This window comes from Agelaius phoeniceus, chromosome 1, assembly GCF_051311805.1.
Source record: "Agelaius phoeniceus isolate bAgePho1 chromosome 1, bAgePho1.hap1, whole genome shotgun sequence".
NCBI lineage: Eukaryota > Metazoa > Chordata > Aves > Passeriformes > Icteridae > Agelaius > Agelaius phoeniceus.
Genome location: NC_135265.1, coordinates 5,138,046 through 5,162,254, shown reverse-complemented (window position 1 = coordinate 5,162,254; position 24,209 = coordinate 5,138,046). Strand labels below are relative to the sequence as shown.

The 24,209-nt window shown below is 46.9% G+C and overlaps 1 protein-coding gene across 1 annotated transcript in view; it reads left to right on the top strand.

Annotated features, from left to right (window-relative positions):
* The first annotated feature begins 20,829 nt into the window (after positions 1-20,829).
* The window catches only part of XIRP1 (xin actin binding repeat containing 1), a 36,084-nt gene continuing 32,704 nt past the window's right edge, over positions 20,830-24,209 (top strand). Inside the window, exons 1-3 of the mRNA XM_054646178.2 lie at positions 20,830-20,963; positions 22,212-22,266; positions 23,617-24,030. Of these exons, the coding sequence (XP_054502153.2) occupies positions 20,836-20,963; positions 22,212-22,266; positions 23,617-24,030 (597 nt within the window). The 5' untranslated portion in view covers positions 20,830-20,835. The remainder of the gene's footprint in view (positions 20,964-22,211; positions 22,267-23,616; positions 24,031-24,209) is intronic.

Sequence of the window (24,209 nt, the reverse complement as noted above, 5' to 3'; positions counted from 1 at the left end):
ATTAAAACCAAGAACCCCAAGGGTTATTTTCAGGATGGTGGGAATGTTCCTTGGTCTCATGGAAGCAGCTCCAGCCAAATCAGGATGTACAGCCACCCTGCAATAAATCCTCATCCCCATTTATGACATGATTATAAATATTATAGCAGGAACTGTAACAGAGAAAATATTCCCAGATATGGCTTGGAAAAAAAGAATCAGAGCAGGGCTTTCCATTTCTTTTTTGCTTTCCTGGAGATAGCAGGGATTTCAATCGATCTAGTGCTACATCTCTGAGATATTCTGATACTCTGCCTGCTGAGCAAGAGTCCTAAGAATTATTTAGGCTGAAAAGAAGGGAGATTGTCATAAGCATCTTCTCAGAACCAAAGAATCACATTTTAACTTCAAAACCACTTACAGTAGCTCAAAAATAAAACACAGGTGCCTAAATTCACCCAGCTGGAGCACATATTGGGCGGGGTTTGCTTTGTCTGTCTTCTACCTTCACATTTTTTCTCTGACACCTTCATGTGCCTCAATGTCCTGAATTTTTATCTTCCCTCTGGGGACTTGTTCCTGGCACTGCCTGCACAGAGAGGTCCCACTAAGAGCCAGCTCTCCCTAAAAAACAATATCATGGCCCTGATCCATTCATGACACCAATATGCCCACGTTGCTCTGATCAGACCCAACAAAGAATTGCTTCATACATTGGGGAAGAAGATTTCTGAGACCTGAGTCCCATTTTTCAGCTCAAGACTTCAGTGCTCAGCAGATGTGCTTGATGGAACAGGAATTTAGACAAAAACACTTTCTTCTCACTAAAAAATAAGTATTTTATTCTTGGGAAAGGTCCAGTGTCATTTTGTGCCTGGCTGTGAGTGATGCATAACTCAAGCACACTGAGAAACCAGTCTGGTTTGCAGCAAGGGACAAAAATGTGCATCACAGCTGAGGACTTCCCAGCCATAGTTCCTTGCTGCCAGGCCCAGCCACAGCAGCTTGTTCAGCTGAGAAGGAGAATGATAGAGCAGCTTGGATGAGTGTCTGGCATCCAGTCAGGGTCAACACACTGCAACAGGGATGCTCCAGGTACAACCTGCACCCAGCACAAGTCTGCAATAAACACCACTGCAGGGCAACGCCTCTGATTTCAGTGAGAGTCTTCTCAAAGACAGCAAAACAATTAAAATCCAGAGATGCATTAAGATATCCTCAGACTAAGGTGAACTTGGATCAGGTCCTGTTTTAGGTTCTACTGGCTGGAGCAGAGACCCAGGCTGTGCTGTGGGATGTCCAGATGTCCCAGGTGAGGCACTTCTGAAAGTCACTGAGTGCCATGAGCTGCTAAGCAGCATCTGGGAGCTACAAAAAGTTACCAAGCCTCCTAAACTCTCTTTTTTCTTCCTTTTCTGGATGATGAGAAACTTTTTGGAGGACTGAACCGACCTTGTACTTCCCTCCCTGATCCTTCCACTCTCACTGTGCCCTTCCCTGGGTTTGGTACCAATCCACAGTGACAGCACATCATTTAAGTGAGGGGAAAGGTGACATTTCCTAAGCACTGAGACTTTCTGAGGTTTGATAGAGATGACAAACTTCATCAGGATGAAGATCTGGGCTTTCTTGTGCATGACCCTAAAACAGGAAGCACAAGACACTCACATCTTTGGCAGAGGGGACACCAAGGGGAAATTGTTAGTCCCCAGGTCCCCAGACAGTCCCCACTGGTGTGACCACCACCTCCCTGGTGAGCACCAGGGTCTGCTGAGGGGGCTGGGATGTGTGAACATCTCAGACAGGGGTCAGCACTCAGGAGGATCTCAGCTGTGCTTCCCAGCAGATGATGCTCAAGAATCACCTTCTCCAGACAGACACTGAGTTGGAGCTGTGATCCAAAATCTGTCACTGCTACAGAAACACACACAAGCCTCTCATGTGGCTCTTAACCTTTAGCACTTTGGCTTTATCTTCCCAGTGACTTGCCTTGCTGCTAATACAGATTAGATTAACACTGAACATGATGGAGTCTAACCATGCCAGGCAGCTGGAGAGCTGCTCTGGTGAAGTTTAAACCAACCAGCACATTTTGGGGGGGATGTTGGTTTTGGTTTAGTGTGGAGGATAGGGCCAACCCAAGGCAATGGGAATCAGGGGGACCTGGCAGTTTCCAGGCATCTTTGCCTATATCTGTATTTTTTTCCATGCATTTATATGCTCTTAAAACCTGCAGCCAAAGTGGGAAATTCCTAGAAATACCTTTTCCCTTTTAAAGTCCTCTCTGTCTCCAGGGTCACATCATCAGCTGGAGCACATGGAGCTACACTGAGGAGCTCTGCCATGAGGGTGGGGAGGCTTTGGCACAGGGTGCCCAGAGAAGCTGTGGCTGCCCCATCCCTGGAAGTGTCCAAGGCTGGGTTAGATGGGGCTGGAGCACCCTTGGGTAGTGCAAGGTGTCTCTGCCCATAGGCTGAGACTGGAATTAGATGGTGTTTGAAGTCCCTTCCCACCCAAACTATTCCCTGATTTTATGATTTCATTGCAGATGCAGCTTGGAGTCCTTGTGATGTCAGAGATTGGTGTGGGACATTTAAATTGTGCAGGCTGGACACCAAAGAGGCAGAGTAATTATTCCTGTGGGGCATTGGAAATGTCCTGGGCTCTCTGATGGGATCTGCCTATCCTACATTAGGTCAAACCACCTGATGAATTTGAGCAGTTGCTGCTTTCAGAAGGGGTGACTGCAGTAATGAACCAGCCTTGCAGGCTCAGCTGCCACTTCCCAGCTGCTGGAAGGGTTTGTCAGAGATGGGCAGCTTTAAGAGTCTGGGGATTTGTCTGAAGCAGCATCTGAAAATCCTTCAGTGCTTTCCTTGGGCTTTGGGCACTACAGGCAAGGTCCAGGCTGGCACTGCTGCACTGAATTTTGCATTGTTCTGATGTCTGGCTACATTCTGCTTTGAATAAGTGTCCATGAAAGATGCAGCCCTGATCATATGTTGGAGTCATTTAGGTGTTGGCCAGGGGACAGAGGATAAGGACTGGCCTTGGAAGTGCTACTTTTTTATGCTTCTTACTCTCCCTGTGCCAGGTGGCCTTGGTAAACTCACTCAACACTGCTTTTGCAGCATCTCACTCACAAGAGGAGCACTGCCCTGCTCCATCTTTCCAAAATTTATCCTCTTTCAGTGTTAGGCTTTATTATTGATGATATTTTTCCTGTGTTCAGGTAAAATACTAAATACTAAAAGGTGTGAGGAGCCTCTTCTCTTTGGGTTTAGAACTTCTTGCATGCTCAGGGATTGGTGTAATTTAAATTAAAAAGGGGGTGGGAGGAGAATTCCAGCCTAATTACACATTACAATGGTGTTGTGCTGCTTCTGGGAGAGCAGCCAGGCATTTGGAAAGAGGTTCAGCTCCCAGCAGGAGTGAACTGACAGGACAAAGGAGAGAAGGCTGGAGAGTAATCAGACATAAAATACAACCAGAGGAGGGTGGCCCAGCTTCAGCCAGGAGCTGGCAATATTGCCCACACCAGGGCAGCATGGACACAGCAGGCACGTGGCCAGCCTCAGGGATAAATCTGGGTCACAGGGCTTTGAACCCAGGTGCCCTGGGCTGAGCCTTCACCCCGCTGATATCCTGGCACCAGGAGCACCCTCGAGTCACAGCTGAGCCTCCCACCTGCCATGGGGCACCCCAGAGGTTGTTTCAGTCATCCCAACACAGTTCCTGAGAGCTCTGCTCCCTTTGGAACACCCCAGAGGTTGTTTCAGTCATCCCAACACAGTTCCTGAGAGCTCTGCTCCCTTTGGAACATCTCAGAGGTTGTTTCAGTCACCCCAACACAGTTCCTCAGAGCTCTGCTCCCTTTGGAACAATCCAGAGGTTGTTTCAGTCACCCCAACACAGTTCCTGAGAGCTCTGCTCCCTTTGGAACACCCCAGAGGTTGTTTCAGTCATCCCAACACAGTTCCTCAGAGTTCTGCTCCCTTTGGAACATCTCAGAGGTTGTTTCAGTCATCCCAACACAGTTCCTAAGAGCTCTGCTCCCTTTGGAACAGAGGTTGTTTCAGTCATCCCAACACAGTGCCAAAGAGTTTTGCTCCCTCTGGAACACCTTGGAGTGCCTTTCCAAGTACCATCCTGACACAGTGCCCAAGACCTCTGGCTCCTCTCTCATTGATGCAGCAGCTCTGCATGTTCTGGCAGAACCTCACCCATTTCCAAGATGCTGTTAAATCATCTCCCAGCTTATCCCTTGTGGTGGTGTTTGCAGGGGTTTCAGGATGAGGGAAGAGACAAGAATCTTGACTCTATGTTTCAGAAGGTTGATTTATTATTTTATTATATATATTATATTAAAAGAAAATTATATATTAAAACTATACTAAAGAATAGAAGAAAATGATTCTATCAGAAGGCTTGAAAGGAGTAGAAAGGAAAGGAATGATAATAAAATCTTGTGACTGCTCACAGCTTTGACACAGGTGGCTGTCATTGGTCATCAAGTAAAAACAATTTCACATGTTGGGTAAATAATTCTCTAAATCACATCCTAAAGCAGCAAAACATGGAGAAGCTGAAGCTTCTCAGTTCTCAAGAGGAAAGATCTTAGCAAAAAGATTTTTCAGAAAATATGTCTGTGACAATCTCTCTTGCACAAATTCCCAGGGCAGAAATAGGACTACAGGAAGGAGCACCTTCCCCACATTTTCCCTACATCCACAAGGTTTCCCTGGCTGGGACCAGCTGCTGAGGATGGTTTAGAGGCACTGAACTCGTGTCCCTTGCAGGTCTGGATTTTCTGGGCATACCAGGCACAGAAGAGGGGTGTCCTGGCAGCTGTGTCTGGAAGCTCTGCTTAAGTGACAGTGAAGGGCCAGATGGATCCAGCCCTGAAGACTTGAGTGCCCTATTTAGTGGGGATGCAGTGAGATCTTGTGTGCAAGCTGTCTCAGTATTCTCTAGCCCTGGTTTGGAGCACTCCATCCAGGCTGGATCTCCAGATCCATTCAGCCCAGCCAACAGACTGCAGGAACAAGCCTGGAGAGCTGAGCAGTGAGGAGCCAGCCCATTTCACCAGCCCTTCAGAGAGTAAATCCTTTCCAGCCCACAAGCCTGTGAGCAGAAGCGGGGAAAGGCTCCAGATTTCATCCTTAATTCTCAAAGTTATTCACACTACCCCTGTTAGCCAGCATTAGGAGGGACGATGTTCCCTTATATGGTGAAGAAGTATTGGGGAATATCTGCAGTACATTGTCACATCTGTGCTCAGCTGAGCCTGGCAGCACATCCTTGGGAGTTGTAAGAGGTTGGAAGAGCCAAGAGCTGAGGAGCAAAATGCTTCCACCCTGCTGTGAAATGAGGGTGAGCAGATAGGGGTGGAAACACTGCAAAATGGGTCAGGGTGAGCAACGCTGCTCCCTGGGTCTGTGCTCTCTGGTCTGGGAGGTTTTCCTGTGCAAGTCTGGAGCCCAGTGGGAAAAGGCAACTCACAAATGTGAAAAAACAATAGGAAAACACTGCAGGGCCAAGTCCTGGAGAAGTCACTAAAATGGGGTGCGTAGATCTTCAAAGAACCCAGAAGGAAACTGGTCCTTACCTAAACAAATAGATGCAGGTTCCCCTAATGAAATCCTTCAGCTTCCTCTTGTCTGATAGGAAGGTCAAGGTTTGAAATTGTGGAGGCTTAGGAGGAAGAAGGAGGGTTCAGACAACTTCTCCAGGGAAAAATGGACAAGACCTTTGGGGAGATCCTTCCAACAGGTAGCATTAGGCATATAAAGAGGGAGATGTTGCCACTTTTCTCTGCTGATGGAGAATTCTGGAGTTTTAAATACCAACACCTCATGCACGAGACACATCTGAAGGGTTGCCCAGGCAGCTTTTGCCTAATTATTGACAAAGCTCTTCACACATTGATTTCCCACACCCAGATGTCCAACCCTCTTTCAGAAAGGATCAGCTACTCAGTGGAAGGCTTTAGGTTTTGCAGGACCCTTGCATGCACATTAAAGACACCCAAGGGTGGTTCTAAGTGCAGTCCATGAGTCTGAGAGTCCACTGGGACAGCAGAGAGGAATGTTCTGTTTGGGTCACTTGTAGCTGGCTGCAAGAGACACACACAGCCTCAGAACCCAGCAATGGTGCTCAGAAGCCCCCTCACCACCTCTGGCCCCAAGGATCTATGGATGCTCTGGAAATCTGAGCCTGTGTCAAGCTCCATATTTGAAAAACCAAACAGAGGCACTCTGATTTTCAAATGTGCCAAGCACTTTCAGTTCCTTTTTCTCCTAATGGCCTTTGTGTGCTTTTTTTAAAAGTAGAACACTTGAAAAAACCCTTTAACATGTAACTAGTGTTTGGGGAACATCCTGTTCCAGAGCACAGCTCTACACATCAGAAAATGGTCTGATTTGCAGGAAAGACCTTTCCTCCCATAGAGCAGTTTTTGAAAGACAGGCATCTTAAAAGTATCTGGATTCAATTGTCTTTAAATAAAAACTAATACCAGGCAGTAAACCATCCAATGTCACCCAGCACAAAAGCCCACCACCTCCACATGCTGGAAATTATGCAGCCCCAGCAAATTCTAAAGCCCTGCTGTTGTGATGAAAATACCCCAGCACTCTGATTTTCTCCTGCAGGTTGTATGAGGAGATGTGTCTGGCAGCACACTCTGTGCCTTCTCCAGGCCACTTTGTCCCTTTCTGCCAGCTCTGTAGCAAAAACATCCCAGTCCAAACACCTGGAGGGAAAACTGCTTTCCCAGTGTTGGGACAAGGGTGCAGAAGGAAAGTTGGGTGCTGGCTAATTAGGCTTTATTTATGAGCCAGTAATTATGTGCAGCTGCAGCAGTCATGGCTGCAATGAGGGATGCATTCCTATTTCATGGACGTGCCTCAGCTCTGTGACTCTCTAGGAGCAGCCTTGAAGGATGATGGAGGAGGGAGAGCAGACCCCAGGAGTGAGCTAGCACAGGAAGGGAATCCTGAGACTGCCTGTGTGCAACCCCTGTGCCACAGCCTGGGCTTTCAGGCTCTTGTTCAGACTCCAGCTCTGGAGCTCTTGGGCACAGCAGCAAATAAAAAGTTCCTTTCAGTGCCAGTGCCATGGTGTGTGTGGGGCTCGGGGGTCCTGTGCTCTCCATCCCTGAGCATGGTGACAACCTTCTCAGGAAAACAGCACTGGGGAGGCAATGGCCTGGGTTAAAGGGATTCAGGCAGGTTCCCCAGCCTCTGGGGGAGATTTCTCACCTCTTCTGCCTCCTCCTTGGTGGGGGGATGTCAGATGTGTGATGTGCTCCCTGCTCACCCTTTGCTGCCACACCCAGTGGGGCTGTGAGCACAAAATCCATTCCCTCTCCTTTCAAAGGCTCCCAACTCTTGTTTTTAAACCAAATTTCCCCTGGATCTGTCAGTTCTGTTACAGGCAGAGAGGATGCCAGCAATGATGCCCTGACATGTCTGTGTTTCTCACAGTGAATAATCAAAACCAATGACACATCTCAATGCTGAGATCCTCTGAGACATCCTCTGAAAATCCACCAGATCCTGAAGTGGAACAATCCCTGTTTCATACACATAAATATGATTTAATTTGCTCTGTGTGAGGCTCTGGGCATGCTGCAAGGATGGAGCTCCCCTCAGCTGAGGGCCTTGCAAACACAATACAGGGACAAGTTCCCTGCTCCAAGGACCTTCATCCAACCTTCCACAGCTGATGGGGTGAAGGCAAGAGAAAATCCTGCTGGAGAAATGCTCCCAAAAAATGAGGTGGAAGCGCCCTCTTGTGCTCTTGGAGGAGGCTGCGTGGGATCGTTTTCAAAAAATAGGGGGGTGCAGGTTCTCTTCAGATGGTTTTGCAGAGGCAAGAAACACCTTGGCTACCTGAGGTTCAGAAAGTGGAGGACAGGGAGTGCCCCCAGTGCGACACCGTGTGATGGAAGCAAAGTTCCATCTCTTACTGGCAACGTAGTGGGAAAAAAACGTGCAGAGGTAGAATGGAAATGGGTTCTGTCACAACATCAAGACAGCCAGCGAGGAGCCCACCACACTCAGGCAGAGAATGTGGGCAGGAAAATGCCAGATGGGGGACAGCAGTGAGGGGATTTGTGAAAACAAACTGCACAGAATGTAAAAATAAACTACAATTATGTTTTCAGAGTATTTTTGCCTTCTAAATCCTTCCCAGAGTGGGATATGGTGGGAGGCTGGCTCAGGGCATCTGCCAAGGAGGATTTTATGCCCTGAACCAACTAAGCTGCTCTGGTACCTCCCACTCCCCACTCTCTGCTTGGTGTAATGCTCCTTCAAGTACAGGGAGAGCAGGGAGGTGTGGAACACTGATGGGCAGGGGAAAGGCCCTGAGCCAGGCTCTGCCTTGTCCCTGGACCCCTTTGCAAGCAGGATTCCTGAGCATCAGTGGAGGAGCCATGAGCTGGGCTCTGTCCCCTGTGCTCACTCAGTGAGATGCATCAGGTGGGTGCAGATCTCCATGCAAAGGCAGAGGGAAACCCTGGGCAGGTGGTTCAGGACAACCCCCACAGTGAAAAATCTATTTGGAAAAGACCTACCTGGAAACAACACTTTGATATCCCCCAAAAACCTGCTATTTTCAATTGTCTGCCTTCTTGAACAGACAAACTTCCCAAATGCACTTTGGGGCACCCTTGGCTATTTAACAATGGGCACTCTGAAGGGGGAGCAGAGAACAGCAGTCCCTTGAGGTGAAAAAACTGTAACAACCCAACACTGATTATGGAAAACGTGTGCAAATCTCATGACAAACTCCCTGTTTAGAGTATTTGCCTCTGCAGGCATGAAGACAAGACAGGGAACAGGGCTGTAAAGAGAGAAACAAAGCTCAGAAATGCAAAGAGGTCACAAGCAAGGAGAAGGGAGAATGAGCCAGGGCTTTGAGCCTCTGCAGTTGGGGGCTTATTCACAGCCTCTGTCCACAGGTAACTCTGAGTTTCCCATGCTGACAGCAGAAATATGTGGTTGAGCAGAAAGAAAACCCAACCTGTAGGAGCCTCGGGGGGTAGGGTGGTTGGGACAGATGGAGATGAGAGATCTCTGAAGGCAGGGCTTGGAACTTGGGGTTTATTGCAAAGGGCCTGGGTGCAGGGCCCTGCTGGGAGCTGCCAGACACAGCTCAGAGCAGGACTGAGAGAGGGAGAGAAGGGTAGAGAGGATGAGAGGGTGAGAGAGGCAAGAGAGCAAAAGCATAAGAGAGTAAAAGAGTAAGAGAGTGAAGTTCCCATTACAATACCATAAATCTTCTTCTGTGTTGAATATTCTGATTCTCACTAACCAATCTAGTACAAGATACAAATCCTACAGCATTTACATACAGCCTATAAGAATCATTACATTACCATACTGTGTTACATTTTAAACCCTAAAAACTCCTCTTTGGGCCCCTTCTGCCAAGCTGGCAGGGTCTGTTCTGGCCCGTGGGCCTGTCTGCAAGCAGAGGGTGTTGTTCCATCAAAAGGGGATCACCTTCAGCTGGCCATACCATTGTTTTCCAGTTGTTCAGTAACTGAGGTATCTCAAAGCTTGATTTCATTTCAATCTCACTTATAGTTTCTATATTCTCAAAATCTTTTGCCAGACAATCGTATTTATAAGGCTTTCCTATTTCATTTTCCCCAACACCAACCCTCCCCCTGCTGTGTGTGCTCTGGGCTCTCTGACCCCTCTCCACCAACAGCCCACATGGCCCAGAGGGTTTTTGCCTTGTCAGAAGCACAGCAAGCTCCAGGGCAGAGGCTGCACAGCCTGCCAGCACACTGCCCCATGTGTCCCCTCGTGGCTGCAGGCAGACACTCTCTCCTGGTGGGGACATGCCCAGGCTCTGTGTTTGGCCGCTGTGGGATGCACAAGGCAGCCCCCAAACCCCTCAGTGCACCATTTCCTGTAGCCAGAGAGCACTTTGTGTATTTTGAGTTAATGGGCTGGGTGGTTTCAAGCTTCAGAAATCTATTTACAGAAAAAAAGAAGAGCTGGAAGCAATCTCTTATTTTTACCTTTTCTGCCTTCCAGAGACTCGCAGAAGCATGCCACTGTTAATAATAACAATAATAATAATAATAATGCTGAATAAATCTCACTTGAAGCCTACTTTGATATGCAAATGTTCCATCCTTATTTGCATCTTTCCAAAGATTCATGTAGATATGAAACCAGATCTGTTCCTTAACAGTTGCATAAGGTTGGCATGTGAAGACCTTCAAGATAATTACATAGGATTCAGGAATACAGCTCCTCAGTGAGGACTTGCAGGCATTAAAGTGAAATAAAACTGATACCCACCCAGTTCATCTATAATCTGCAAGCCCTTGCAGCCCACTGCAAAAAACCCAAACATCTGCCCCTTTCAACCTTACAGCTCCATCTGATGCCTGATCTTGAAGATCAAATTAGGCTTGATGGAAAAAAAAAAAAAAAAAAGCTGATTTTTAGGCCAACATGAGCAGTTTGAAGTGCTGCCACATGAAGGACTGATGCAATTTTGCCCCATTCCCCATCCCCTGGCCCAAACCCCTTTCCTAACCAGGAGGGAGGGAACTGAGCAGTGGCAGCTGCCAGGTGCCCCGGCCAGCTGGAGGGAGGTGAGGATGGAGCAGGGCTGTGAGCTGGGCCCTGGGGAGGTGCCCCAGCATCCCTGGCTGCTGACACAGCCCCTGTGCTCCAGATGCACCAGGGCAGAGCCCAGCTGGCAGCAATGGAGCAGCACAATTTTCCCTCCTCCTGAGACCAGGGGAGCCGCGTTTGCTGCCGGGGTTTCAGCAGCAGGGCAGTGATGCAGGGCTTGAGCTGCTCCTTCCTGGGCTCCCAGCCCACTCTGCTGAGCCTGGAGGGGGGAGCAGCTCCCTCTCTCCCAGATACACCATCACTCACATTCCCCAGGCAGATCTTCACAGATTTCTCACCTCCCTCCTGCAAGGCTCGTGGTCAGGGCTGGCAGGCAGCAGCCGCTCAGCCAGATCTCCCAGAGCTGCTCCCTTTCCTCTGAGTCTGCATTTTCAGGTACAAGAGTTGAGGCTGCCAAGAGTTTCTAGTGCAAAAAATGCACCAAACCTTTGCACTCTTTTCAAACAACCCAAAAATACACTGCAAACTGTGCACAAGGGCGTGTTTACCAGGGATGCTGAGAGGCTGCTGTTGCCTTTCCCCTTCCTTTAGCATCAATCAGGGCACTGTGTGTGTGCTCCAGGCCCTTAAACAAAACAGGGATAAGCTTCATATTGTGTGGTTTTTGCCCCATATTTGCCCAAAGAGTACAAAAGCACAGGGTATGCACACTGTGCAGTTTGCAGACACACACACACAGAGCCCCCATGGTGTCTTAGAGGCAGCCAGGAAATATTTCCTCCTCACAAGAAATGTATTTTTGCTGGTTTTAATTTCCAGAGCTTCCCAGGGGGGAAATAAAAAAAGATACTTTTCAATGAGAAGCTGAAGCCTGAACAATCTGTGGTTTCTCATTTTGCTGAGGGGAAAGAGGGTGGAAGGAACATCCACCTCCAACCACTTTCATAAAACCATCACAGGCAATCCGCCCCTTTTCACAGGGAAAAGCCTGTGAAATAAAAACATGATCAGCCTGAAGGGACACTGAAGCCCCATGCAGTCAGAGCATGATGGTTTATACACTAAAGATTGAAAAATGAGGTTTTCCCTTGAGAAAAAGCAGTGCCTGGGATGAGCAGAGCACCCAGCATAGGAGAGTCACCCAGCTTTTAACTGTGTGGGCTTATTGTATACAAAATTAAAGGTAGCTCTAGTTCTTCCTTCCTTTCCTTCTTTCCTTCCTTACTTCCACATAGACAGGCAGTTTCCCTGCTGTGATAAGTGAGGGAAGACTTAGGGGATGTGATCTGTACCAATGGAAAGGTATGGGAGAAATTAAGGGGATTTTGGGGACAGCCATTTGAGTTTGAGAGCAGCTCAGGAAAGTGTGGGGAGTTGATCTGTTGCCCTGTTCTTTTAAAGTTCTTCTAAGTTTTCTGATGTTTATATTTTTGTAATGGAGTTTCTCATGCACTTTTCATGTAAATAATGATTGTTTTACATTCCTTTCTGCAGGAAGAGAGTATTGATGAACTGTTAGTTTGACCAGTGTGGTTAGAAAGGTAGCAATTTCATCCTCCAATCTGTGGTCACTTTTAAAATTCTATAAATATCGAGATCCAGAAATAAATGCACCTTTTTTTTGCCTTAGACATCTCAGCATGTGAGGTTTGTTCATTTTGTGTCGTGTTGGGACATTGATCCACAGACATGGATGCAGTAGTGGATCCTGCTGTGTGGGGATGCTCCCCTTCCCAACATCAGCATGGGAGATCCATGGTCAGTCAGTGGATCCAGGAGGGGAGGATTCAGCTCAGGACTCTCCCAGATGGAGACAGCCACGAGGGTGGGCACAGAACCCACCTGGGAGGATGAGTTTTGGGCTTTAAAGGATGGTTAAAACCCAAAGCAGGGTTTAAGCAGCAGCATTTTGGGGAGATGAGTCATGTTCTAAGTTCTAAGTTCATGTTCTAAGAAGGGGAGCTCACACCCCTGGGGTTAAGTTGCACCACAAGAGGTGGTGAGCACTGAGAGGAGCCCATCAAGGTGCAGCCTCTGGCCATGGTGGAGATGACTGACCTGCATCTGCCTGGAAGGAGCACTAGAGAGGTGGGGATTGGCCTCTTCTCTCAGGTGCAGGGAGAGGATGAGAGGAAATGGCCTCAGGCTGCACCTGGGGAGGTTGTGGTTGGAACAATTTCTTCACCCAAAGGATAATCAGGATTACCCCAGGCTGCCCTGGGAAGTGGTGGGGTCACCATCCCTGGAGCAATTTAAAAGGAGTGTAGATGTGACATCTGGAGAACATTTTAGTGATGGACTTGGCAGTTCTGGGTTGGTGGCTGGATTTGCTGCTCTCAAGGTCTTTTCCAACCTAAATGATTCTCTAATTCTCTTTCATTCAGAGGGGGAGGCTCTGCTGTGACAAGGAGAGACATCATCAGGTACTGCTCAAGGCCAGCTCTGCTCCTCAGGGAGGTGGAGGCTCTGTGAGTGCAGCCCCACACCATCAAAACCATCAAACACCAAAACCATCAAATACCAAAACCATCAGACACCAAAACCATTGAATACCAAAACCATCAGACACCAAACCATCAAATACCAAAACCATCAGACACCAAAACCATTGAATACCAAAACCATCAGACACCAAACCATCAAATACCAAAACCATCAGACACCAAAACCATTGAATACCAAAACCATCAGACACCAAACCATCAAATATCACTACCATCAAACACCAAAACCACCAAACACCAAAACCATCAGACACCAAAACCATCAAACACCAAAACCATCAGACACCAAAGCCATCAAACACCAAAACCATCAAATACCAAAACCATCAGACATCAAAACCATCGAATACCAAAACCATCAAACACCAAAACCATCAAACACCAAAACCATCAGACACCAAAACCATCAGACACCAAAGCCATCAAATACCAAAACCATCAAACACCAAAACCATCAGACACCAAAACCATCAGACACCAAAGCCATCAAATACCAAAACCATCAAATACCAAAACCATCAGACACCAAAACCATCAGACACCAAAACCATCAAACACCAAAACCATCAAACACCAAAACCATCAGACACCAAAACCATCAAACACCAAAACCATCAGACACCAAAACAATCAGACACCAAAACCAGCAGACACCAAAACCATCAGACACCAAAACCATCAAACACCAAAACCATCAGACACCAAAACCATCAGACACCAAAACCATCAAACACCAAAACCATCAGACACCAAAACCAGCAGACACCAAAACCATCAGACACCAAAACAATCAGACACCAAAACCAGCAGACACCAAAACCATCAGACACCAAAACCATCAAACACCAAAACCATCGAATACCAAAACCATCAAACACCAAAACCATCAGACACCAAAACCATCAGACACCAAAACCAGCAGACACCAAACACACCTGCTGCTGTCCCACAGCTTGGTCCTGTGCACCACACAGGAGACAGTCAAATTTGGGCAGCATTTCAGGGTGTTATCTACTCACAAACCCTGTCAGGTCCTACAGGCTGTGCCAGGGCTGTTCTCAAAACCAGACACTAAAACTAAACTAGGGTCACCAGAAGCCTTCACTTTCAGAGTTCCATTTTTACAGAATGAACTTTATTTCACACACCCTGTGGTGGTGAGTGGATCTATCACTGATGTCCTGAGAGCCACATCTTGGCTCCACTGAAGTCCAAGATTTGCTGCATTTCACCTACTGAGGCCAAACAGGAGCTGGAGTTGGCCTGGGATGCCCTCATACCCCGAGCCCTACATCCTTGGCCATCTCTGCAACTCAACCACCACCTGAACTTGAGAGCATGAAGTCCAAAAAAAATCAAACTTTGTATCTTTTCATTTCCTTGGGGAAGCCAGGGGCTTCTTGAAGGGGAAATTGCCACCACAAAACCCAGCAGCTACAAAGTTACCCCCCAAAAAATCCAAGCTTTCCACCTCGCATGAAAGAAAATCAGAAGAAAAACTTGGCAATCGGGGAATATTCAAAGGGAATGTGCATTCATGAGGGCTCTTGCAGCAGTTTCCCTGTGCTTCCCACAGACAGGAAATTTGTGTTCCTACAAATATTGGGGTGGAAACTGGAGCCCCACAGTCCCGGGGGGCACGGGGTGAGCACACGTGGGGTCCCTCCCCAGCACGTGCCAGGGCTGTGGAAGCTCATTCAAATGGACCAAGAAATGTGCCAGCTGCAAATGCAAAGACAGGCCTTTTCAAATAAGCCCCATTAGTTCCACATGTGCATTTGATAGATAATTTTTTTTTTCTGGGTTGCGTAACACGAAACCAATAATTATGGAAATGAGTGTGAGGATCCAGATAGTCTCCAGAAGAAGAAGGCAGAGACAGGGAGAGTGAACAATATCAGAGACTTTGCAGGGATTTTTTTCCTCCCTTAATGCAGCCATCCTTAGGAAACTGCTGGTGCAGAGCCCCACTCAGCAGAGCAAAGGAGAGGAATTGGCTCTGGGAGCTTCATCTCCCTGGAGCTGCACAGGGCCTTCAGCTGCAGGATTAAAATCTGGCTGTGCAGTCACATATCCAGCCCTGAGGCCACACAGGCAAATGGCTCTCCTCACCCCCAAAAAATGTGGAGAATGTTCTGGGAGGAGTGCAAAATCTGATTCTTCCCTCAACTGCTTGTCGTTAGTTTGCTGTGAATTCCTTGGTTGGGGATCAGATCTGGAGGAAACAAACATCACAATCAGTATTTTTCAGAAAACCATTGATGCATCAATCTGTTTGTAACAAATAGAAGATCTCTATTCACACCCAAACTGATTTATTCTCTCATGCTTGCTCACTCCCCACCACCCCACTCACACTCCTCCGAAAAACAGAGTACAAATCTGTGTGCAGCAGAGCTGGGCACATGGGGAGGAAAGAAAGAGGAACACGCAGGTTTTTAGTGGGAATACAGCTATCAAAACAACATTGTACAATTAAGGGAGAAAAAAGTAAAAAAAAAAAAGAAAGAAAAAAAATAGGAAAAAAAAAGTAGAGGTGATTATGTAAACTGCTGTCCCTGTCTCGTCAGCACAAATCTCTTGTGGGCTTAGGTCAGTCTGTTTGACACAGCTAGAAATAGTTCTGTGTTAACCATTAGCAGCTCCCAGTTCAAAGTTCCCTGTGAGCTGCCTCTGTTCCCTGCCAGCATTCCCTGTGTCTGCTTCAGGTGAGATGCAGGCAGCCCTGCCCAGCCCTGTCCATGTCCATGCTGGAGAGCTCAGCCCTCCAGCAGGGAATGAGGCACCAAAGCTCCCCTTCCATCCTGGATGCTCCCCACAGAGAATCTGACTACAGCAAACAAAACTGTTGGGAAGGATGAAAGTTTGACAAGAAAGTCTCACAGATATGTGTGCTTGGCAGAAAGATTTTTGAATGCAGAGTCTGATGAAGTAATAGAGATGGAAGCAAGTTTTGATATTGAATTTTTGATATTGAAGTTTTTTGATATTGATATTTGATATTGAAGTTTTGAATTGCTGAGCCAGTCTTACTGGCTAACCAAGGAGGCAAAGGGTGTGTTAGTTAGAAGGGGCTTTTATGACTTAGAGCAAAGGATAAACCCACCTCAAACAAGAAGATGTTTTTACCAAGCAGAAAAACAGCACAGGCAAACAAGTTAGCAAATGTTGCAAGTAGAAAAAAGGTCTCAGAATTTTCCATTGCAAGAAAACTGAAAAACAACTTCTAGCTTAAACTGTAATGTACTAACTTTTAGTGATTGGAGAATAGTAACATGAATATGGTAATTACAGTAGTTATGACAGGCTATAGGTAAAAGTTAAGGTATAGATTGGTTCTTCTGTATTAAGATGCTCAACAAAGAAAAGTATAGAATGCAATGTAACCAAAACCAAAGGGTCTGCAGGGCTGCCTGCAGCTGGAGCTGGCAGCTGTGGGCACAGGCTCTGTCACCCACACCCTGGGCTGCTGTAACACCTGGGATGCAATAAACTGCATTTGGAAGAGCTGCCTGGGGTCCTGCATCCCTCATTATGGCTTTTACATGAAACCAAAAAGCAGAGTTTGCTGTTCTTAGTGTAGGGGTCAGGAGATGTCCTGGGCAGGCAGTGAGGCCTCAGAGTGCCTGGAATAAAACTCCAGCCCCTACCCTGGAAGAGTCCTGGGATGCACTCACAGGACAAGGAAGGGTGGGTGGTTCTAACAGGTAAAGGTGTGATCCAAAGGAGGAGCATGGAAGTGGCATCACCTGCTGCCTGTGGGAGCGCCTGGAGGCCTTTTATCACCCTGCTCATATTCTGCAGGGAAATTCCCATTTTTTGAGGGAAAAGGGTGGGATTTGGCTGTTTGTCACTAGAGGAGTGCAAAGGAAGCTTGGATTCTTAAAACCTCTCAGCTGCCTTTTCTGTCCAGGTGTCATCAGGATAGACACACAGAGCAGTAACGTGGTTGTTCCCACCTTTCTGCTGGAAACAGAGGAGGTATTTGAGGCTGGCTGCTCTTTCTATCTCAGCCACCAGTTCTTAATTAGAGTTAAGGACATCTGGAAAGGCCCTTCCAATGCTGAACTGTTTGCTTCCCTTGGAGAACAGGAGCAGAGCATCCAGAACACAATCTGTGTCCCAGATACGTCAGTGGTTGCTGGAAAGAGAATTTGGGGACCACAGAGGTGCTGAATGATCTTCACAGCACCTCCTTACCCCTTGTCCTCCACCTGAGGGAACTGCTGAAGCTCAAAAATCACATCCCAGCAAAGCTTCCAGTTTCTTCAATGCCTCTCTTCCAACTTCTCACAAAGCAAGACACAATCCCCAGAAGTCTTCAAGTGATTATTTCCCTTCCTTGGTTGTCGGAAGAAAAGTTGTTTTGGAGACTGGTGCATCCATCCCTCCACCCTCTAACTATTCCCCCATGGCCTTGATTTGCTACCTGGAGGCAAATCAGTGTGATTCAGGCCCCTCTTCCTAGTAACATCTCAGCATCAGGAATTCCTTCCCATCTTCCCACAGATCCTTGCCAGCAGAGCAACCCCAGAGTGCTGCTGATGGCGAAGGCTGAAATCTCTGTGGGATCAGCAAAGCCCCCAGCAGAGACAGTAGCTGAGGAATCAGCCTGAGGCTCTGTAATCCTGGCAAAAACAGTTCCAAAGCACACTTTATCTAGTGAGGGTGCCTCAGAGCTGTGCAGGGAATTGTTTCATGCAGCCCTTTTATGGAGAGAGGAGCTGGAGAGCAGTAGTCCCCAAAATAATTCATGAGCCTTTTAGCAGCCTCTATTACTCACTGTTGGAAGGACTGAAGTGCTCATTGTTTCATTCTGGCAGCCAAATCCTCATCCACTAAAATAAATAACTATCAAGGATGCATCCCAGCTCCAGAGCTTTGAATTGCCCACAAAAAATTAAAATCCTTTCATCCTCCATCAGGTTTGTCTCTTGATAATCCAGCAGCTGCCACAGGCACTGGAATTTTCCCATCACCATGCAGGGCATACTGCACAATCCTCCAAGAAAAATTGTCCATTAGTTCAGGGAAACCCTGGGAGAATGCCTGGCACAAACCTGAGCTTGTACAAAGCCAGGGCTCAGCTCCAGGCTGGTCCCAGGAGCTGCTGAAAGGAACACGACTGACACCACGACCAGAGTCCACCTCGTGGAACCAAACTTGTGTCTACCCACAGGACACAGAATTAAAACCATTAATGCTTCTCAGCTGTTTTAGATGCTGAAATAAAAGCTCAGTAAGGAGGTTTGTTCCAGTAAGAGCTGAATCAGAGCAGATGGAGAAGTGCAAGCTATTATTTCATACAGCAATGACAGGGACACTCCAGTTGTTTATCCAGATCTCTGCCTTGCCCTGACTCATTGGCTTCCCATCTCAAAGGTTTCTTGCTTAGCTTAGTCATTTCTGGGTAAATTATCTTCCAACTTTTGATGTCAAATGTAGCTTTTCTTGTTCATTATAAACCAACACAGTGATTTGCTCTTATTTGTGCATTGGCTTTGCTGCTTGGTCAACTTTCCAACGTGAGCAGAATAAATCCCAGGGAGAACTTTGCAGTAACCCAGTTATTGTTAGGTGAAAATCAGCTCTTTTTGTGCCAAGGTGCTTTTTGAGAGGAAGAGGAGGCTATTTTTGCCAGATTCTGACTTTAATCAAACTTAGATTTTGGCTAAATCAAATCTCCTCAGACAGCCCTGCCCTCTGTTTCCACTAATGGTGAATTATTTCAATTCATTTCATCTGGACCCTGGCCTGCCTTTCCTTTTTGCCAGGAGGAGCAGTGTGTTCCCTGGAGCTGTTAACACCCCAGAGAGAAACCCTCTCCTGCAGCTCCTGCAGAACCTCCCCAGCAAAGCCATGAGCCCAGGGGAGCACAAATTGAACTGAAAACATTCTCTGGTTTGGAGTGTGGGTGTGTGACCTGTGCCAGAAGCATCCATTTAAAAAAATCCCCTTATTACTGTGGAGCTCCCTCTGAGACAAGGTGGGGACACAGATTCCAGCAGCTTCCCACCTAAATCAGACTCCAGCTTTGGGCTGTGGGTGCCCAGCCAGGTCTGAACTTACCTGGTGATTTTATGGGGAGGAATCAGACCTCAATAATTGGCAAAAAGCTGACAGGAGGAGGGAGGAGGCTTCATCTCCTCCGCTCCTCAGCTCTCCAATTCAACACCATCCCCATTTGCACATCAGCTTTTAATATTTAATTGCAGCTCTGCCAAGGGACTTTGCCTCCTCTCGTGCACAGGAGGGGGAGAGGAAGGAGGCAGCAGCGTGGTGCTGGAGTGCCCCAAGGAGAATATCAAATGGCAGATCTCAGGCAGAGGGAAGAGCTCTAGCATGTAAGTGATTTTACACAAAAACCCCTCCCAGATCACAGGAGATGGAATGAATTAATATCAGAAAAATCCTGTAAACCCTTAGCAATTGAGGGGGGTGCTGTGCTGGCTGTGGGAACTGTTCAGGGTGGGCTGAGAAGGGTATTTTCATCTGCTGCCTGTATTTAAGGGAAAGGAGGGATAGGGAATAATTCTCCCTAACAGGCTCATTTTGCCACAAAGTAAATCCCTGGTGGGCCCTTAACCTGGAATTGTTTAATGTTAGACACCACCACAGAAATGGGTAATAACCCCTTAACTGTGGGAGGTGGGAGCCTGTGATCTGACAGATCTGCCTCTTCTCACCATGGGAAATGACCTGGAAAACAAAAAAAGAAAAACAAAAAAAAATTAGAAATTTTTAAAGCAACTAGTGAGAGGTGTATTTCCCTCCCTCTGGTCTTTATTTCAGATGTCTTAACAGGCATGAGAAAGGAAGCAGATATTCACAAGTTGCTGAATGACATTCTTATCCCCCTAAAAATCTGTCCCTTTTGAGTGCCTCTGGAAGTGGACACCCAAACATGGTTGGACAATGACTGGACACTGAATAAATAATATTCAGGCCAGAGCCATGGAAATTGCTGATGAAACATTTATTTTACAAGCAACGTGGCTTTTAGAACAAATACTTTCAAAATGTAAATACAAGTACTTCATAATCCTGTAGTTCAAATGTCTGTGTCAGTAATTAAAAAGCAATTACATATAACTTGTAGGTCCCCAGAGCTCTGTCTACATACAGAAAATGAACCCCAGATGACCTAATGTACTTCCAAGTGTCAGATCAGTCACTGCAAATACAATGCCTGAGACTTCTGCTGCACATTTTTGAAGTCTGGAAAACAAGAACATTGTTGGAAGAAGAGGCCAAGGGGTACTTAAATCTCCAGTAACTGTCTGAATCCAGAGCTAGTCCAGGTCTGTGTGACACTGGAAACATCAGAAAATTTTAACTGAGGATGCATATGCAAATTACATTAAGCAACTTTTAAATTATTTAAAGCTAATTTTCTTCACGTCTTTTCTTCCTTCACATCTCTCACTGTCATAGAGATGAACTTGGGGCTCTAAGAGAATGAGATAAGTGGTAGACAGAGTAGAAAAGACCAATTCCCTGCATTAAGTGTGATTTAATTTAACTTGTGTCTGCTTTAACCCCATTTTGTTTTTCAAAACTGCATTTCAGTGATGAGGTTTGCAGATGAAGATGCAGGTGAAGATGAAGACAGCATTTGTTCCACAGCCCTTTGCTGATGCCCTGGGTGGAGATGGACACACCAATTTTTGGCCTCTTTTCCCTGAGCCTTCCCATCCAGCACCACAACCTTTGCTCTCTTGTTTCAGTGCCAGCAGACAGAAAACATGGAAAAAGCTGAGAGGCTGAGGCCAGCCCAGTCCTTCCCCTCCCTGTGCCCTTCTCCAAGGAGCAATCCAGAGCTCAGGGCAGTTCTCCTGAGGAAAGCTGTGTCTGTCTCAGAGCTGGTGGCCAGGTGGGTGGTGGTTAACCTGTACTTGAAGTTCACCTCAGATCTGAGGGGTTCCAAGGGGGACCCTCCCTCTCCATCTCTGTAACAAACAAACCTCACTCAGATAAGATCTTTCCCAAGCACAGCACCCCAAATTGTCAGGTCTCAAGTGAGAGGTGTGTGTTTTCTGTCACGAGTGCTCCTCTCTGTTTTATATTTCCAGTGCATTATTGTGTCTTAGAAGACAAATCCTGATTTAAAACCCAGACACACTCAGCAATCTTCACTAAATAAAATGACACAGAGGAATTTGCCCTTGACCCCGAGGCCTGGAGCATTCCCTGGTGGACAATTAAAGTTTTTAATCTTGGTAGTTTGTAAGGTGCCACAAGGGAAAGGAGCAATTGCTGGAGAGATGAGCTGGTGGGGAGGAAAGAGGGGTATGGGCACTGCATCCCCTCCTGGTTTCTCTCAACTGTCTCTTACCAAAAGGCTCCAGGGAGAATCACATTTCAGCCCAAGCCTCTTGAGGGCTGATTTCTGTTCCTGTTACAGCCCATAAGTGAGATCAGACCCAAACTCTGCCAAGCACGAGACAAGATTAGGAACAGAACCCCAAGTACATCTCCCTCCATGTAAGAGTGACAGAGCAGCTGTCAAGTCTGTCTCTTGAACTTCCCCACGGGACAGTTTAGTTCCAAATATCCCAAAATTGGTTCATTTCCACTGCAAATAGCCATCTCTCTGACAGGGTCTTTGGAGAAAGCTGAGAGTGCATTCCCCAGAGCACAGAAGAGAAGGAAGGTGGTTTATTCTGCAAAGGTCTCACTCACCACTGGTGTTATAATAGGTCAGGTACTGACTTGATAAATCCCTTTACATGAGGTTAAAGCTGAATAAATTGACCTCCTGGAAAGCCTGACTTCAGCTCCAAGCTATAAATCAGCAAAGTGCAATAATACACCTCATTCAGGCAATGTAAACCCCCTACACATCCCCCACCAGTGGGCACATGGATGCTCCAGGGACACCTCTGCATGGAGCTTGGGAGGAGAGGGCTCACAATCGCTCTGGCAGTACAGCCCTCAGCTAAAACCAATCCTCTTTGGCAGATTTCTCACCTCTCTGTCACTCTTCAAGTTTCCCTTTGGAGTCTGTTGGCTTTGATATTTTCCAGAGGGTAAGGGAAGGCAGAACAAGCCTGTCCACAATATGCAAGAATATACTCAGGCTGAAAAGGGACTCAGGTGCCATCTCCTGTCTTCCCTGCAGGTACCAGCGCATCCTGAATGGTGAAAAAAACATGAGCAAGCAAGAACATCCCAAGGTGAGAGCCAAGGGCTCAGGGCTCTTGGTGTGGGTTGTCCTCACAGCATAAAGCTGCAGTTCTTGGCAATGAGAGACAAACAAAAACCCAACATTTTCTGCAATAACCAGTGTTGTTCTGAGAAACCCCAGGACATGTCAGACCCAATTGCCTCTTAGTATGTACAGAGGGACTGACATACATAGGATGCTCCAGGATGGAAATTTCATGTATGATATTCAGGTTGCTGTGAAGTGAAAAAATTGTGGAGGTAGAGGTTAACAAAGACAATCAAGAAGTGAAGGACCTGGCAGAGGATTTAGTGGTGGCTTGGGAGTCATGAAAGCACCCAGAGAGCCACACTGGGCTGGCAGGGACGACTCTGGGGCATCTCTGCCCTCCTCCTCCACCAGCTGGAGGTTTATTGATGTTGCCCTCTGCATCTCAAATTAGGTGCTTGTGTCGTTTCTGCCATTCTACTGCACCATTCTAGCACTTTCTTGGTGTTTTTTTACTGTAATGGGACTTTGACACCAAGTTCATGGGTAGATTTTGCATTTATGGGTAGATTTTGCATTTAGGGGTCTGCAGTTCAGGATCTTAAATGGAATTCCCCCCAGCCAGAAGCTGTGACTACTGTTCTCACATCATGGCAAAGGGACAGCTCCCATCTGCCAGTGTTCCTCATATTTTGATTGCAAACTCACTGGCATAACCTGCAGTTCTCAGCTCTGTGTTTGCTCATTTGACCCTGATTTGTGATAAGGGGCCCCTTACAACCTGGAACAAAAAAGATAACACACCAGAAGCCAGATATTCTGGACTTTATCCAGCTTTTCTGCTAAAAATGGGGTTGATTCCTACTGACCACAGAAAGATGAATTCCATCTAATTAAACAAAAGGCAGAATCTGAAAATTTTTATTTTCGGTCCAGGTTTCTAAGAAGAAACTGGAGATTTCTTATTAAATGATAGAGAGGGCGGTTTTCTCCTGTTTGGAAACACATTTTCATAGAATAGGAGGATGGAGATAGAAATAAAGCAATGATCCAAGAGAGGAGACAACCACAGGCCATATTTTTTCGACTCCAAGGCTTTCTTGCATGTTCATGGACAAGTCAGGAGGGTTCACCAGAAACAGGCAAGCCAGAAACATCAGCACTTCAAAAACAAGCTACTGTGTCCTTAACATTTATTTCAGAGACCATAGAAAGTAGAGGGGATACTCTTTCATTCCACAAAGTTAGAAAATCAACAGATGTGATGCTTGAGGTAGAAGAGCAGGAAAGAAAAAATTCACATGGTTTATTATTGAAATTATATAAGAATCTGTTTTGATATTTTGGTTTTGTTGGTTTTGGGTTTTTTTAGTTCATGGAAGCAAGATATCCATCCCAGAACAATGCCACTCCAGTGGGGAAAAACTGTGCCTTACCTCAAAATCATCCCTGTGATATGTGCCCAAGCAAGCCCATGGAGCGTGCTCCCATCCCTAAGACTGGTGCTCCAGCAAGGAATTTCAGAGGGCTCCTGACCAGCTGTGACCCCCCTAAAACCACCCCACCCTGTAAGAGCTCACCCTGTGCTCCACTGGAGGCACCATCTCCCAAAGGCCCCGTGAGGAAGAGGGAGGCTGATCACACCAGCATCCTGACCACAATCCAGCCCCTGAGCCTGGAGAGCAAACCCCACAGGGACCCAGCCTTCCTTTCCCCTCTCCAGAGCATCCAGAGGAAGGCACGATGGAGTCCTGCCACCACCACAGGGAAGGAGTCTGCTGCAAAGGTCAGTAGGTGCTCTTCTTCAAAAAGCTCTGGAAATACTTTTTATCCTTGTAATTCCTGGATTTTCTGGTGGTGTTTCATCACCCACTGATGTGAATCCCTAGGCACAGGTTTCCATGCAGATGTTTATGTCTAGTGCCACCAACCCCTGGGTGATTCGATGGCACCAGGGGCAGGGGT